General features: G+C 42.9%; 1 protein-coding gene across 8 annotated transcripts in view; it reads left to right on the forward strand.

Annotated features, from left to right (window-relative positions):
* The window catches only part of myo6a (myosin VIa), a 155,450-nt gene that overhangs the window by 92,750 nt on the left and 46,470 nt on the right, over positions 1-16,230 (forward strand). For all 8 annotated transcript variants that reach the window (XM_080289818.1, XM_080289815.1, XM_080289819.1 and 5 more), the window contains exons 19-24: positions 1,246-1,284; positions 1,515-1,608; positions 10,976-11,106; positions 11,204-11,281; positions 12,425-12,554; positions 15,776-15,866. In XM_080289818.1, coding sequence (XP_080145944.1) covers positions 1,246-1,284; positions 1,515-1,608; positions 10,976-11,106; positions 11,204-11,281; positions 12,425-12,554; positions 15,776-15,866 — 563 coding nt within the window. The remainder of the gene's footprint in view (positions 1-1,245; positions 1,285-1,514; positions 1,609-10,975; positions 11,107-11,203; positions 11,282-12,424; positions 12,555-15,775; positions 15,867-16,230) is intronic.

The following is a 16,230-nucleotide window of genomic DNA, read 5'->3' on the forward strand; positions in this document are numbered from 1 at the left end:
GTTTGGAACAAACATTTTTTTAAAGAAAAGGCAGAGACCTGATCAGAAACTGCACCCAGCAGCTTACTGGGTACAAATATGCTGATAATGTAGATTTACAAAGGTTTTGGTTCCGTATCAGAAGCGCTGCCTGCAGACAGGGCGGCCCTGCCGTCTCCCTGCGAATCTTCTTCTCTCTCCAATCACAATTTTACCTTGTATCTGCTCCTCTTCCTGAAAAAACAGAGAAAAGATGCCTCCCTGCCTAGCTTTGACTATAAATGTCATTCTACCAATTCTACTTATTATCTAAGTTTGGGACATTGTGTTTGGACTCCGTAGGCCCAGAAAATATCCTCCTGACTTTTAACCAGCATGATGTGTAAGCATGTTTTGCAAAACCCTCAGAACTTCTACATGTCAATCACGATAATTCAATTCAGTCATGGCGCTGAATGAAGCTTCTGACCTTCATTACACGGAGTGCCAACTCTTTAATGCGCACAGCAATGTGTAAAAATCATAAAAAACAACTTTATTTAATCATATTATCCCTAACAGCAGCAGCAGTCTGCAGATGGACAAATGTGCTGCTTTCAGGGATTTTTGTATGTTGTTTGCAGCCCAGTTAGCCAAATCTGATCTCCTCGGCACTCGTCTCTGTGCAGATGCACAGCTGCTAGCTTTCAGAGGAAGGTGCAGGTTCAGGCGGTACATCCCACCTAAACCAGCCAATTATGGACGGAAGGTCTGATATGACTGTCACGCTAAAACTGTGCAACCTCCTATCCCACATGGTCATGTAACCCCTGAAATTTGAAGTAAAAGCACTTTGTGACGCTTTCTTTAGTCAATTATCAGAAAGCAGATCAACATCCACAGTAGCATCGTGATACATCACATGATAGTGATGTTCAGTGGAGAAACCAGACTTTGGCTTTAACAATGAAGTTTGTAGCAGGACTTGAGCGTGTTTATATTCTCTATTCTCTATATTCTCTAACGTGGATCTCCTGTCCTCGTGAAGCTATGAGGGCTCAGAAATGCTGGAAAAATTATTTAAAAGGAGCAATTTTGAACAGACTCCTCGTGCATTCTTACGGCCTATGACTGGGAAAATATTGGGATGTGATGTGGAATAACCCGTACCCAGTTTTGCAGTCACATGATGGATGTCGGGCGATTGTGTGTCTGCCTGTCTCTTGAGGTTTTCTCAGTTTGTTTGAATAAAAGTGATGATGCGTCTCCCTCCTCTGTCTCCCGCAGACCCAGCTGAATATTCTCCTGGACAAGCTCCGCAGCACGGTCAGTGTTTGCTCCTCTTTTGTTTACATGATTGATGTTGCGAGCCGTCCTGTCCGTACATCTCGCAGTCCCCACCTCCCCTCCCCCTCGGCGCCGTGCATCACGTCCTGAGCCCGATATGATGAATGCCATGAATTTGTGATGTAGGTTGTGGATCATGCTGTTGGTGTAATAACTTGTTTCATCTTCTCCGCTCTGGTTTCTTTACCCCTCAACTCCTCCTCCTCCAGGGCTCCAGTTTTATTCGCTGCATTAAGCCGAACCTGAAGATGGTCAGTCACCAGTTTGAAGGAGCTCAGATCCTCTCCCAGCTGCAGTGCTCTGGTCAGTGTTTCCTGCACACTCTGATTTTAATGTTTGCACCTGGAAGGAAGTGAGGTCATTTCACTTCTAACATCACTTCCTGTCTATTCTGTCTTTTTGAAGAAGCAAAACATGTCAGGGCCTCGTTGTTCTGGTGTTTGAACACTTTTAATAGACTTAACAGTCTCCTCGAGACACTTTGTATTGTAAGGCAAGACTCTACAATAATAGAAAGGAAACCCCAAGAATCAGATGCCCTGCTATGAACAAGCACTTGGCAACAGTGGGGAGGAAAAACTCCCTTTTAACAGGAAGAAACCTCCGACAGATCCAGACTTGGGGAGGGGCGGGGCCATCTGCAGTGAGGGAGGAAGATGTGACAAAGACATGCTGTGTATGAGAGACAGAGATGAATAATAACTAATGAAGCGTAACTAAGGGAGGATTCAAGGTCACCTGATCCAGCTCTAACTATACACTTTAGTCTTTAAGCCTAATCTTAAAGGTAGAGTTAGTGTCTGTCTCCTGAATCAAAACTGGAAGCTGGTTCCACAGAACAGGGGCCTGAAAACTGCAGTTCATAAATGGCAGCACATTATTACAACGGTTATGGTTTTGGACAGTTTTCTTTCTTCACCAACAAAAACCTCACAGTACAAGTGTCACATTAGCTCTCTGTTAGTAAAAGTTAATGTTCTGGCACTGTCTGTGTGCCTGAGGTTTGAGATTTTCCCATAAACTGTGCCTCAAACAGCAGTGCGTAGGTCTGACGTCCAAAGACGGCTGATTGTTTACTTATTAAAAAAAAAAAATCTGTCCTTCTGTCCACAGCTGTTGATAAGAAACAAACTTCTGTGTGACTATTTTATAATCTCCCCTTCAGCGCGTTTCACACATCTGTTATCAGTACGTCCTATTTGTCCTATTTAAATGACAAAAAACATGCAGCGCCTTTACAGGTGACACCGAGACTGCAAATAAGAACAAAATGTCACGAAATCTCAGAAAAACACGGAAAAATTTAACCAGAGAGAGAGGGCGAGACAAAAAGGAGGCAGTGACTCATCGTCTTTTACAACAAACAAGGATGTTTTTCAGACGAGTCTGCGGGAAAATAACAAGGGTTTAACGGTGTGAGAGCAAGGTTTGTGAATTATTTGAAAAACGAGTTTAAAAGTTGTACAGAAGGAAAACAAAGTGAGTTTAAAAAGTGACAAAACTGCTGAAGGTGAGCTCTCTGTCTTTATCTCCACAATAAAGCTCTCACACTGTCTTGTTTGTAAATCAAACGCACCCAAACCGCCCACTGTTGGGTCAGGATCAAGCAAAGGTGATACGCCTTTGGCCAGACTGTGATCAGGTTGTGATTAGGAGACCCTCATCTTGGAAGGATCACTGCATGATATTTGTCAGGTAACACACAGTTGCTAACCAAAATAATGTGCTAATTTTTTCCATAATTAAGGAGCTCGTCAGGTTTGTTTTGGCCCGGTGTGCTCCGAGAACACGATTTCAGGTTGAGCTTCGTTTCGGTTACACAGACCTGCAGATTTCATCAGTAATACAAGCAGGAGAGTGCATCAGGAAAACAAACCGTCTGAAATTCTTTAGAGCTGCTGTTGATCTGATCGTCCCCACAAATGCCAGCTCACCTGTGGAAAAGCCACTCGTGGATGAAGCAGGTATGAGGCCTGTTCTTCCCTCTGTGCCTTGGAGCTTTGATCTGCTCCCATACTGTACATTAAACTCCAGCTCATGATTTACAGTCAGGAAAACGCGGAGATGCTACACACTTTAACATATCTCACTGCCATCAAATTAAAAAATGATTTTCCTGAAGGTGGTTGTTTAAAAAAAAAAGTGTTTTCTGTGAGTGATGCTGTTTTTTATTGCACATCTGTAAAGGAAATGGCTTCATTAATAACACGCACAACAAAACGGGAGCTTCCAAATAAAAACGAGTGCAACAAAGTGCTTGTTTATGCCAATGATCTTGTTTTCCTAATTGTTGGAGCTCATCGCTGGTAGTTCAAATTAAACTGTGATTAATTGCCCAACACCCATTTGAAGCCACACAGCAAATCAACCTCCACACTGCGAGAAGAGAAATTGCGACAGATGTGTTTCGTTAAAAGACTTATATTTTTTAAAAAGGTGTTAAAAAGGATTTGAAATGTGTTTTTGATGCAGCTTCGATTTGATAACTCACGAAAAGTGCAAATAACAGAGGATTTACTAAACACAAGAACAAAAGTTGATTTTAAATTGATTCTGTTCATTACTTTTTCTTGCCTTTTTTTTGTTTTTTCAAGTAAATGTCAATTGTAACCAGTCGGTATTTTAAGCATACCCAGATGGCCTGTATTTCCTGTGGTCCTGCTTGTGACTGTGGCCTTATTCTTAAACATTTTCTTTTTCCCTCTGTGAGATTCACCCCCATCTCTTCCCTGTCCTTGGCTTTGGAGGTAAAGAAGTGATGAGTTCAGATTTAATATCCTCAGAGATTCGGTTCATGCTCGCAGAGCTCAGATACCGCACCCCGCCAAACTCTTTATCAGTTTTATTGTGCTGAGAATTGAAGTGTTGTTGGTCTGGAGTAGACGTGAGAGACTTCGGTGTACCAGCTCGACACAGTCGACAAAGTGGGAAGCTCAGCAACAGCCGGGGCACAGAACCTCTGAAAATGAGATGTAGATTTAATCTGAGCCTGAGACGGGGCAGGGTTGTCTGACCCGAGCTGCCTTGAGCAGAAAGTACAGATAGACTTAGAGGGCTTAAGTAAATCAGTCCACGTTGAAGTTGTGATACACCTTGCGAGTTAGACGCAGGACTTGATAACCACGTGTGGTGTTACAGCTGCTGGAGGGGAGGCTCACAGATTCAGGGTTTCTTTTCTTCTACAAACAAAAGCGCAGATCAGCTTTTAATACCTTCATGCCCCCCAAAAGGGCTCCAAGGTGAAAGCCCACACTTCTGAAAATTGCCTCCATGTAGCTGTGAAGGGTGATGTTTCAATTAAAGATGATATCAAATCCCCAAACAGGAAGCCGTGCAGCAATTACAGCTGAAAGCCCGATATGAGTTGTGTTCAGCTCGGGGCCAGCACTCAACAACTTTCAGCTTTATCTGAATACACAAGAGGGAACTTCTCTTATCACGGGGCAGCGGGCGGAGGAAGTCATTCAGCAGAAGAAAGTGCTTCGCGGTCGATGGGCTGAAGGTAATGATGGGGAAGATTTGAATTTGATCCTCGGGCTCCGGACGGTGTCTTGTGCTGCTGATTGTCACTCATCACCACAGTTTTATTAATCAATGGAAACTAATGAAATAGCAGAGACGTGAGCGTAGGCTAAACACAGTAGGAATCTAGGCAGTGTCTCTGTTGCTCTCAGTTAGTGATGCACCTCCAGGGTTCAAGTTAAAATAATCCTAAAATGTCTTATTTTGAAATTATATCAGTATCAAAGCTGGATATGCTCGCTGCTGTGGGAATGTCCTCATGCATTTTTTTCTCTCTTTATTTTGGAACGAAGTCATGTAAGCAAAACCATAGACTGTAAACAAAAGATGGACACATCCAATAAAGCAGTACTGAAGCCGCGGCATCAGCAGTTTGCCTCCCGCCATTTTTCCGTTGGATGCTGAGATTAATAAAATACTGACATTACACCTACAGAAACTGAAGCACAGACTTTTTGCATGGTTAGTCTGTACAATCCAGTCTGTAGAAACCAAAACTGTTTCTTTAACGGGACGGAAACGTGATATTTAATGCTGGAGAGTCTTTTTTTTTTTTTTTTTAACAGTGATATCTGTGGGTTTGAACAGTTGGGCATAGCCATTTCAGAAGTGCCTTAAACCTGCATGACCAGCAGGGGGCGACTCCTGTGGTTGGAGAAATATAAATATCAGTATGTACGATAGTGCAAACAGACACAAAGTGGCACAGTGGTAATTCTAACAATAATGCTGTTGGCAAACACCATAACAGGGAATAAATTATAGAGGATGCCATAGTGCTAATCCTCCCATCTGGTAAAGAACAGATGGATGGAGTATGATATCAGAGTGCTGATGTGCATGTGCAGATTTTTAAAGTGTTTTAACTGGTTGAACAGAGAGGAGTCATACAGTCTAACAGCCACAGCTGGAAAGGATCTCCTGCCGTGCTCAGTCGTGCAGCACTGAGCCTTTCACTGCTGTGGTGACCAATCGGTGACTCGCGCACGGCCTGGATCGTCCACGATGCTGAGTATCTTCAGTGACCTCCTCTTAGACATCTCCACCAGTTCCTCTTCCAGAACTGACACCAGCCTTCCCAATCATTTTCTTGGCATCAGCTGTTTTCGCCCTACTGCTCAAGCACAACTCCACATAGAAGACCACGCTCACCACCACATCGTGATAGAACATAGACCGTGTGCTCCTACAGACGTCTGTCATTCTGCACGGTCCAGTGTGCTTTCTGTGTGAACCGTAAACCGAACGGTTCTTACGCAGCTTCTGTTCATATATCTGAACTGCCTGAGCCACAGTGTTCATCATCCACCTCAAAACACTTTTCTGACGAGTTTATGGTCTCAGTTCTAGTTTGAACAAAGCATCAAGATAATTTTGTAAATTATATTATTAGAGTCAGAAAGGGGGAATAGCTAGTCTGTGCTCATTGGCTAACATCTTGTACAGCCAAAGTCCACGAACCAGAAAGCGACATCGCAGTGGCTCTGATTGTGTTTTATGTTCAGTGTGTCATAGCAAATACAAAAAAGTTCTCTGGTGCATGCTTCCGTCTTATGCAGTTTGAACGCTGTGTTGTCATTTTATTTCTTTATTTTATCTTTGAGCCATATATTCTGCGTTTGTGCCGTCCTGTGATTTAAACTGTTAACTCATTTAACGTGGCTGTGAGAGTACTTTATGCTGAGGAGGGGGTTGACGAAATCAGTGGAAAAACACTCGATGGAGGTCATGAGCTCCAAAGCAACTTAAGGACACGAACAAATACTGCAGAGAGGATGAATGAATGCCAATTAGCAGCATCTGTTTGACATGAAAGAGGCCTGAAAATGAGCCCTTTGATAGAAGCTTCCAGAGCAAAATGAGATGACTAACAATGCTTCAAAAATGGCGAATGATCTCCGTTTACAGGCGGTCTAAATAAATAGATTAATGTAATGTGTCAGAGGAAAGTTGTGGCAGCACAAGCAGCAGACAGAAAGGGTCACAAAGCTGAATATGCAGTGTCTGATAAAGGATGCTAATTGGCATGCGCAGACTGTTTGGACCAAGCTCTTTAAGCAGCCTTTAGCTGCTTAGAATTTTTTCTATTTGGAAGTTCTATTAATGGGATCAGCCGAAGCTCACTTCCATTTTTGTGCCAGTATACCTGAGAGTATTTTGATTTTTACCCATACGTCTAACAACAGATTGCACAATCCAGTGTCTAAAAAAATAACAATGCCATCTGTTTTGTTTTTCTGGGAATTATATTGTTCCTGTTTTTCCTGACAGCTGCCGTCAGGTCCGTAAGTACTTGTACAATGACAGAGCTTTTGTAGTTTTGTCTCTGTACACCACCACTGAGGATTTCAAATCAAACATTCAAGATGTTTATGACTTAAGTGCAGACTTTCTGCAGCTGTAATTCAAGGTGCTTAACAAAAGTACTGCATCATTTTTTTAGGAATTACAGAAGTTTTTATACAAAGTCCTACATTTTCTCAAAACTAACTGCTAGTCTGACATCATTTTAAGTATAAACACGGCTTTTAATACTTTGACTGCAATAGATTTTCATCCGTGATTTCCTGAAGTCTAGAACCCGTAGACTAGGGCTGGGTATCGTCACTGATTTCTAGAATCGATTCAATTCCGATTCACAAGGTCCCGAATCGATTCGATCCACGATTCGATTTAATTCGATTTGATTCGATTCGATTCTGGGAAATTTTGACAGTCAGAAATATTATAATTCAGATCAGTACATTTACATATTTTTGTATCTATTAAAAGGAAGCTGACACACGCAAGACTTTATCAAAGGTGTGAGCATCACAGCAGATGCCTTTGTGTCAAAGTAGCTGAAGATAAAACACAGAAAAACATGAAGGTGATTTTCCTGTTCTGGGATTTTATAAAAATATTCTGCAGTACATCAAAAACGAAAGAAAACCATTAATCAACATATGAACATCACCTCTGAAGTTACAGCGGTTTTATTAGAGACAAGGCTAAGCGTTTTGCATTTTGCTTAATTTTAAAAAGTTTAAATTTGTTCAATATTGAACGGCAGAAATTAGGTTTACTTTTCGGAAGTAAGTAAAAGGGAAAAAAAAACGTCGGCCGACAGCGCTGTAAACAACGGTAGACTTGTGTGTAACAAGCAAGCGAATAATGCAGAAAAGAGAGAGAGAGAGAGAGAGAGAGAGAGAGAGCTGTGCATGAAGTGTGATTTTTATCCTGAAAAGTCAGCAAAAGTCAGAGGGAATTCATGACGATGTTTATGTGAAGCGTGGTTTGGATCTTCTTTTGCTGCTGGTTCGGTCAATATTGTTTGGAGAGAGATAAAACTAACAGCCATATGATCAGCGCAAAAAGGGCGTAAACACACAGCGCGGACCCGCGGATCAGAATCAGCGAGCTGTCGGCTTTCAGCCCCGACCGTCAGCTGAGAAAAGCGACATCTAACTGATCCTGATCCGTCGGCGCTGTGTGTTTACGTCTTTGTGCAGAAGCCGTGCACCTGCTCTCATTTACTGTCTTAGCTGTTTGGTGGTTGTTGAAATTTTGTGATCTTTCACCTGAGATTCTGGCATTTCGGGCAAAATAAATTAATATTAAAAAATCGATTCAGGATTTTAATGAATCGATTTTACGTTATCCAAGCTAGAATCGATTTTAATCGATAAATCGATTATAAAAACCCACCCCTACCGTAGACATCTTGAGATCCTCTGCAGGCCTGTTTCTGGGTCTCTGTTTTTGTTTAACACCTGCAAAGCTGCTCTGTTGGGTTCAGACTTAGGTTGCTTTTGCAGTTTATTTGGGTCATTATTCATCTGTTTTGTGAAGCTCTGTCCGATCAGAGAGTACAGCCCTGAACACTTCAGGACTGAGCAGAGCAGTCATTGATGAGCAGTCATCAATAAACTCCAGTGACCTGCTTTCCCCAGCAACCATTCATGCCCATGTTTTAACATGAGCTCATCAGCTGTTTCGTTCTTTCTTCAGACTTCTCTCTTCTCATCATTCTGGTACAAGTTTGTCTTGAATTTATAAAAAAAACAAAACACCAAAAAACATGTTGTTGTTGTTGTTGTTGTTTTTAATTAAAAAAAGAAGTTTCTTTTGTTTTGTTTTAACTACACGTGCTCTTTTAGATGTTTTCTGGTAAAGTCTAATTCTAAAAAAGTCTGCTCTTGAGTGTAACCAGTGGTTTGCACCTTGTTGTAAGCTCTTGAAAGTGATACTCCTTAGTTAGTTTTTCTCTAACCTCTTGTTTCTGAACCATGGAAATAATTCTGCGATCATGTGCTTTAGCTGTCATCTGTGATCTTTCGGGTCTTTTGTTGTTGGTGAGCTGCTCAGAGCATTCTTCTTTTTTTTTTTTTAAGAATGCACCAGATTGTTGATTTGGTTATTTGTAAAGTTTTTCCTCTGTCTGATTGGTTTATTTTGGTTTTTCATCTTAATTATGACCTCCTTCTTTTCATTTCAGTCTATAAGTTCAACACTTTGAATGACATCCAGATCATTTTATCTGCTCAACTTATCTTGAAATAATCGGGGAACAGGCAAAATGACAAAAACTGTGTTGTTGTCCAAGAGCTTATAGAGCTGTCTGTATTACCTACTTACCCCAGTCAAACCTGAAATGAGTGTTTTCTCGTTTTACACAGGTTAGTTGGCATCAATTCATATGCCTACTTATTAGCCTATAACAGTTTTAACCCTGGAAACCTAAGTCCTCATTAACAATGAGGAACACTAAGTCCTAAAACAAAACAAAAGTTTGGTGATAAAAATTTTTTCGTTTTTAATAAGTCATCATGTTGTTTCCTCTTCAGTGTGTTCAGATTTGAGGAGTCCAATGGTGCTTGGGAGGGGTGTAGAGGAAGCTGTGATGCTGGGTTAAAACAGCGGTTTTAAGTAAGACTCTCATGTTTATAATCGGTTCTTTAGAAGAAAGAAGAGATTATTTCGACTGCCAGATGGATTCATAATGAATCCTAATGTGAGATGATCTAAATCTATTATTAGTCAAATTCAGTGAAAAGATGTCCACATTGGTCACAGATTAAATTTTATTCATAACTGATGCTTTTTTTTAAGAGTAGGTCTCTTTTTAATATGGTCGGATCGTCAGAGGTCATCCACATTCGAGCCCTGCGACGATGCGGCTCGTCTATGAACTCGAGGATCTCCCCTCTGTCACTTCTGTTTGCATCAAGCCTCGAGGTCAGCCAGGCTTCCTGGTGTCAGTTATCTAATTTGGAAGACGGTCTTGGTCCTCGCTGTGCTCCTGTGTGTGCATAAGGAAGTAAAAATATTGTGTTTTTGTATCGTTGAAACTTCCTCTGTGTTCCAGTAACTTTCTATTTCTTTTTTAGCTGCAGCTAAAAAGGGACCTGCTTAAGAGAATAATTGAGTGAATAATAATTGAGTGACATTAATCAGCTAAGTCCATGAATGCAGAAACAAAAATGAATGCAGCAAACAACAAAAATGTATAAACAAGACTTTGGGGGAATTAGAGATCAGCTGTACATGGATACAAGTGAAGTCCAGACTTTATTGAGCCTGTATGTGATGGAGGAAATAAAAGGTTTCACTATGTCAGAAGGAAATATAAAACTCTCTGCTAGTAAACTTCAACCTGCTCCGCACCATCCACCACACAGCAAAGAGAGTGAAGAGGCTGCAATGGGATTACAGAAACTGGCTCTTCATCACTTCAGAGCTGCTGTTAGAGGTGCTAGTGTAAACAGGAAGCTCCCAGCAGGGGCTCCCCGGTTGGTTTCTATCTGCAGGCAGTCCTCAGAGCTGTTTGATGTGAAAGCAGGAGGCATAAAAACTGCAGAACTGGGCAGCTCATACTGTGGACTCATGCCTTTTCTCCTTGGTATCAAGTATTTGTGTAATTAATTTATCTTATATGTGTACAGGTGGAAACCTCGTGTCGAGTCTTTTCGTGTTCCAAAAGCAGAAACGTCTTTTCAGACGTCCACTGAGATATTTGGTTTATGATTTACTGGTTTGGAGTAAAATGCCTAAAGCTCATGAGCTAACTCTGAGGGATTGTTTTTATTGCCTTTCTTGGCTGTGCGGTTAGTGGATCTTGAACTTTTTTGTCTGGTAAAATCATATTTTCCTCTTTTTTTGTCTGTAGGTATGGTCTCGGTGCTGGACCTGATGCAGGGCGGTTTCCCCTCCCGAGCTCCATTCCACGAGCTCTACAACATGTACCAGAAGTACATGCCTCCCAAGCTCACCCGCCTCGACCCGCGGCTCTTCTGCAAGGTCAGCCCTCCGCCCCTCGGGTCTGGCCCTGAGTGGTTATCATTTTAACAGAGCTATATCCCCATGTTTATCTCTGCCCTGCATATCTGTGTTGCAGGCTTTGTTCAAAGCTCTGGGGCTGAATGAAAATGACTACAAGTTCGGCCTGACCAGAGTGTTCTTCCGGCCTGGGAAGGTGAGGCTCTATTCCCTGCTCACTCTGGCTAATATAGATTTTGTTCACCTAAAGAAAGACAATAGAGCCAAAGGAAAAGCGCATTAGTTTTCTTTTGCTGCCGAGGTGAGACTAGATGAGGTTTTCTAAAGAAGTGCCAGAGCCAGCAGATGGGCTTTTTTTCTCCACCAGATGAATAATTAATCACGTTTGGGTCAGACGCGTGGCTTCCAGGAGGGACTTATGAAAGTGCACACATTTGCAGCAGAGAGCCTTGAAGCGCTACATGCCGGACAAACTATAAGCCTGACAGTATAGCTGCAGGGGATACATAAATACTTAAGTCCTCGCTGGCTGCTTTCTGAAGACGACACCACCCTCCAGTGTAGACGCAACATCACATGGTCCCCGTGAATAACTGTTTGCACCTGCGAGCAGCCACCGACAGTTGTGGCTTCCAGTTTTAGCAAATGTTAGGTGGCAGAAAAGTAAGTTTTATGTGTCAAAGCTTGAAGCACAGCCTTGGTAATCTTTGCACATCTCAGAGGCAGTGTAGCTCCTAATGTGATGGTGTGAAGCTTCAGACATCTGAAACCCGGAGGCGGGCGGGGGTTTGGCAGGGCTGCGTGTCACTGCTGTTAGAAATCAAGATTTGGAAAACAAACAATAAGGACACACAGATGTTGAGCAGATAATGCAGGAAATTCAGCAGTTTCTTTCATCGTTCAGGGGTGTTTGGAGGACACGATCACAACAAACGTCAGCTGCACAGTCGTAAAGAAGAGCTCCGAAGCCTTATAAATCCAGAGCAGTTAAGGTTAGAGAGCATTAAAGCGTGGGAGATATCCTTGACTTCTAAAACATTCATGAATGGAGTAGAGAACTCGAACTAGAATAAACGTACACCTCCGGTCTTCTGGCTGCTCTTTAGTGAGATACAAAACACACTAACAGAAAAATAAACCTGCTTTTAAGACTGAAGGACAAGGATTCAAGGCTATGATGATGATGATGTGTTATTTGTTTGGGATTATTTTCAGCGGAGTATTTGATAAAGAAGAGGCACACTGCCCATTAAAATGGCTAAAAGAACAAACGAGGTTTATCCGGGTAAAAATCAAAGACAATCACTGCTCTGATCACGTGTTTCTCGTCTCTGTCCAGTTTGCAGAATTTGACCAGATCATGAAGTCTGACCCCGACCATCTGGCCGAGCTGGTGAAGAAGGTCAACAAGTGGCTCATCCACAGCCGCTGGAAGAAGGTCCAGTGGTGCGCTCTGTCCGTCATCAAACGTACGCAACGTCTGCTCTTATATCACGATCGTGAGCTTTAACATGACGATGATCTAACAGTGTTTGAAAATGTGCGTCCATTTAAGATTCTGAAATGATAGAAAAGCATCCTCAGTATGAATAACTGGCTTTATGTTCTCTCAGTTGGTGTCTCAGTGGTCATACTGTAGCTGATGGAAATGAATAAATAGGCTCACTGAGGTTCTGTTGTAACCACCACAAAATCACATGTGATTTTTTAACTATACATAGAAGCTCCTTTGTTCACAGCAGGTTGCTTCGCTCGTATGACTTGTTGGGTTTTTACATCGGGTGCCCTCCTGATGCAACGTTCCTCCTCCCGGGATCAAACCAGGGATCTCTATCTTGCTGAGGCATAGAACGCTGCACTTGCTGAATTTCATATTAAGGTTTTGCAGGTCTTTGCATGTGAGCACTGCCCACGTGACGTTAACTTAACAGTCATGGGGATCATTTAGGATCCAGTCACACACTCCTACAGACAAGTCTGCAACCGTCGGCAACCACCTGTCGCTAGGAAGAACGGGCAGATGTAGTCTGAATGTCAATGGACTTCAAACACCCTGCAGCTGTTCTCCAAGCTGTAGTGCAGCTGGGAGTGGATAAGATTCCGCTTCAAACTTAAGGTTGTGCCTGCTGAAGCCAACATGTGGAAGTGGAAACTTCCATTAGTTGGCGAGTATTTGCAGACAGACAGGAAAAACTACAGGTAACCATGGCAACATGGTAGAAACCAAAGAAAACACCTTCTTTGCAACAGATTGCACCAGATGAGAGAGAGAAACCTCCAGGAACCACCGCCAGCCAATCAGGGGGTTGTTTTCACCTTCAGTGTGGCAGGAAACTCTTGAGCATGGCGTCACCTGACAAATTGACACAGTGATGTAACTCAGAGCTTCGTGAGTCCAGTCATGCCAAACCCCAGAACGGAGGTGGCCACCGTCACCCACTGCTTCATGAAGTCCCATTTTAAAGCTTCCTGTCTGCATTTGGGACATTGTCATCTTGTTTGCTGAGCACTCACATTGACCACCTCTGTGAGTGTATGCAGAATACTTATCTGCAGTAGAGGCACCTGTTGATCTGTCATCAGAATCCTTCAGGGTTTTTTTTTTTTTTTCATTGAGTAAAAAGAACCATTTTTGTTGCTTAAAGGCGTTTAGGAGACCTTCAGGGACAGCAGCAGCAGGTCAGGTTTGCGCAGATTTGCGTAATTCTCGTATAAATCTTGCTCATTTAGCTCACAGTGTAGTGCAGGCAGATGTGTTTGGAGCCCCGTCGCGCAAACAGGAGGTGCACGGAGCAGGGAAAACAAACCACTGGCTGTTTATGTGCAGCAGAGGCTGCTGTGATAATGTGGGCTTGAGCTGTTGGAGGAGCGGTCCGTCTGTCTGCTGGTTTTTATTACTGCAGTGTCGGTCACTGCCTCTCTGTCTGTGTCCGTCTCCATTTATCCTGCTCTTCTCCGTTTTTGGGTTTTTCTCTCTCTCCTTCTCCATATCGATCGAGCTTTATTTGCAAAAACTACCCAAGCACGTCACCCATCCCATTAAAAATGGATCCAGGAGGCGTGGGGATGTTTCAGCCGTAACTGTTAGACAATACTTTGACTCGTGGGCTGCAGGAGCGCCCGGTGTCCTCTGCTCTCTAAATGCAAAGTCATTAATTCATCATCCTGTTATTGACGGTGTAGAAGTTACATATTCTGAGGTCATAACAAGATGAAACGAATTTGGCAGCGAGCAGAGATGTTATTGATCTCTGTCTCTATTTATCTTTCACACTTCATCTCCTCGGGCCTCCCTCGTAACCCCTCCTCTCGCTCTCTCTCGCTTTAATTTTCTCACTTCAATTCAATCCAAACTTCCTTCATTGGGAGGACGGAGAAGCGCCGGTGCTGTCACAGACTTGGAGACGGGTGGGTCTGAATCACAAATGATGTTTCTCTGTGAAGAAATCGTGAATTTCTGCAAACAACAGAAGGTAAACTGCATCAGAGAGCAGCTCGCCTCAAATTAAACCGATCTGTAGGAATTCAGCGGAACAAGGTTTCTTATCAGGACAAAGTCTGTAAACTTTAAGTTTTCTATTATTTACTCCTGAATTATGAGACAGAAAAGAAAGCTTCCTGCTGGCTTTGACCAGACCTGTACCTCGCATAGTCTGGACCTAGCTTCTGGATCTGCGTCTCCAGGAAGATGACCCTCAGCTCTGCTGATCTGAGGCCTCGGTCTCACATTTCAGGTCTTTTGGATAAAACAAATCTGATGTTTTATACCCAAATAGATACGAAATCCATGTGTGTTTTAGGGAAGGCTTACCTTGTGGTGCGTGCCAGGTCCTGTCTGCTTTCATAACACCAAGACGGGGACGGCAAAAGGTCTATAGTGAAACTTTACTACAATAGATTCAGTTCAGTGTTATTTATATAGCCCTAAATTACAGCAAGGTGCTTTATAGTGTCAGGTCAAGACAATAATACAGAGAAAGCCTCAAGAATCAGTCCCTATGAGCAAGCACTTGGTGACAGTGGCAAAGAAAAACTTCCTTTTGACAGGAAGAAACCTCAAACAGACCCGGGCTCAGGGTTGTTTTGCAAAAGACTTTTAGCTATCCTAGTAAGGAGTAAACCAGCAGTCTGAGTGCTCTCTCCAGGTGAGCGGTGCTATGAGCTCTTTGAGATGGAGCCTGATTATTTAAGACCTTTATGGCCAGCAGGGGGCGACGACTCTGGCTGACAGAAATAAGTCGAGTTGTTTCGCATTCTGTAGTTTAATGTCCCGCTGAATAAAACAGGAAGTTAATTTATTTAATTATCGTCGAACTTATACTCTTGTAGTGTAGAGGTTTGCACATTTTTCTAACAGGAGGAAACACAAATCACTTCAGAGTTTTATCGTCCGGTGCAGAAATCTGCCAGATCAAACATGAGGAGATACCTGCTGTGAGACTTCTTGGGAATAAAAGCACAAAGCCCATAAATCACAGTGGTGTGAAGTCGTGACTAATAGGTCGTTAGCCAATGAGGTAATGACTGGATAAACCAACCGCACTTTGGGATTCTGAATGATCCCTGGTTTCCTACAGGATGCTGAAGTCGGGTTGTTTTGGTCTCGTGGTGCAGACTGTGACCTCGCTGCTTTCAGCTCTGAGGTTAAAGTTCCCATCTCGTTCTGCTTCTTTTCTTCTGTTTGTCACAGTGAAGAACAAGATCCTGTATCGAACCAGCGCCTGCATCCAGATGCAGAAGACGGTCCGGATGTGGCTCTGCATGAAGAAACACAAACCACGGTGGGTTTCCTTCTTTCTTTCCTTTGTTCCTCACTCCTCCTTTTCTTTCCTTATCTTTGTCCTTCTCTCTCCTCCCATTTTCATCCATTTATTCTTCTTAATTCCTCAGCTCCTCTCTCTCCTGCTCACGAAGTTTACCCCCCTTTCTCTTTTCTTCTTCATCTCTACCTCTTCATTATTTTCTTCATCTCCCTCTTCCTCTTTATGCTCACACAACCCTCATGCTCACCTGTTGCTACTCATGCTTTCTCTTCGCTATCGGCCTCTTTCACGTCCACGGTGTCGCGTTTCCCTCGGAGACGGCTGCTCTGTGATGCTTCAGCTCTGCTTATTACCACCAATCTCTCGCCGATAAACAACCTGC

This window comes from Astatotilapia calliptera, chromosome 15 (genome assembly GCF_964374335.1).
Source record: "Astatotilapia calliptera chromosome 15, fAstCal68.1, whole genome shotgun sequence".
NCBI classification, from domain to species: domain Eukaryota; kingdom Metazoa; phylum Chordata; class Actinopteri; order Cichliformes; family Cichlidae; genus Astatotilapia; species Astatotilapia calliptera.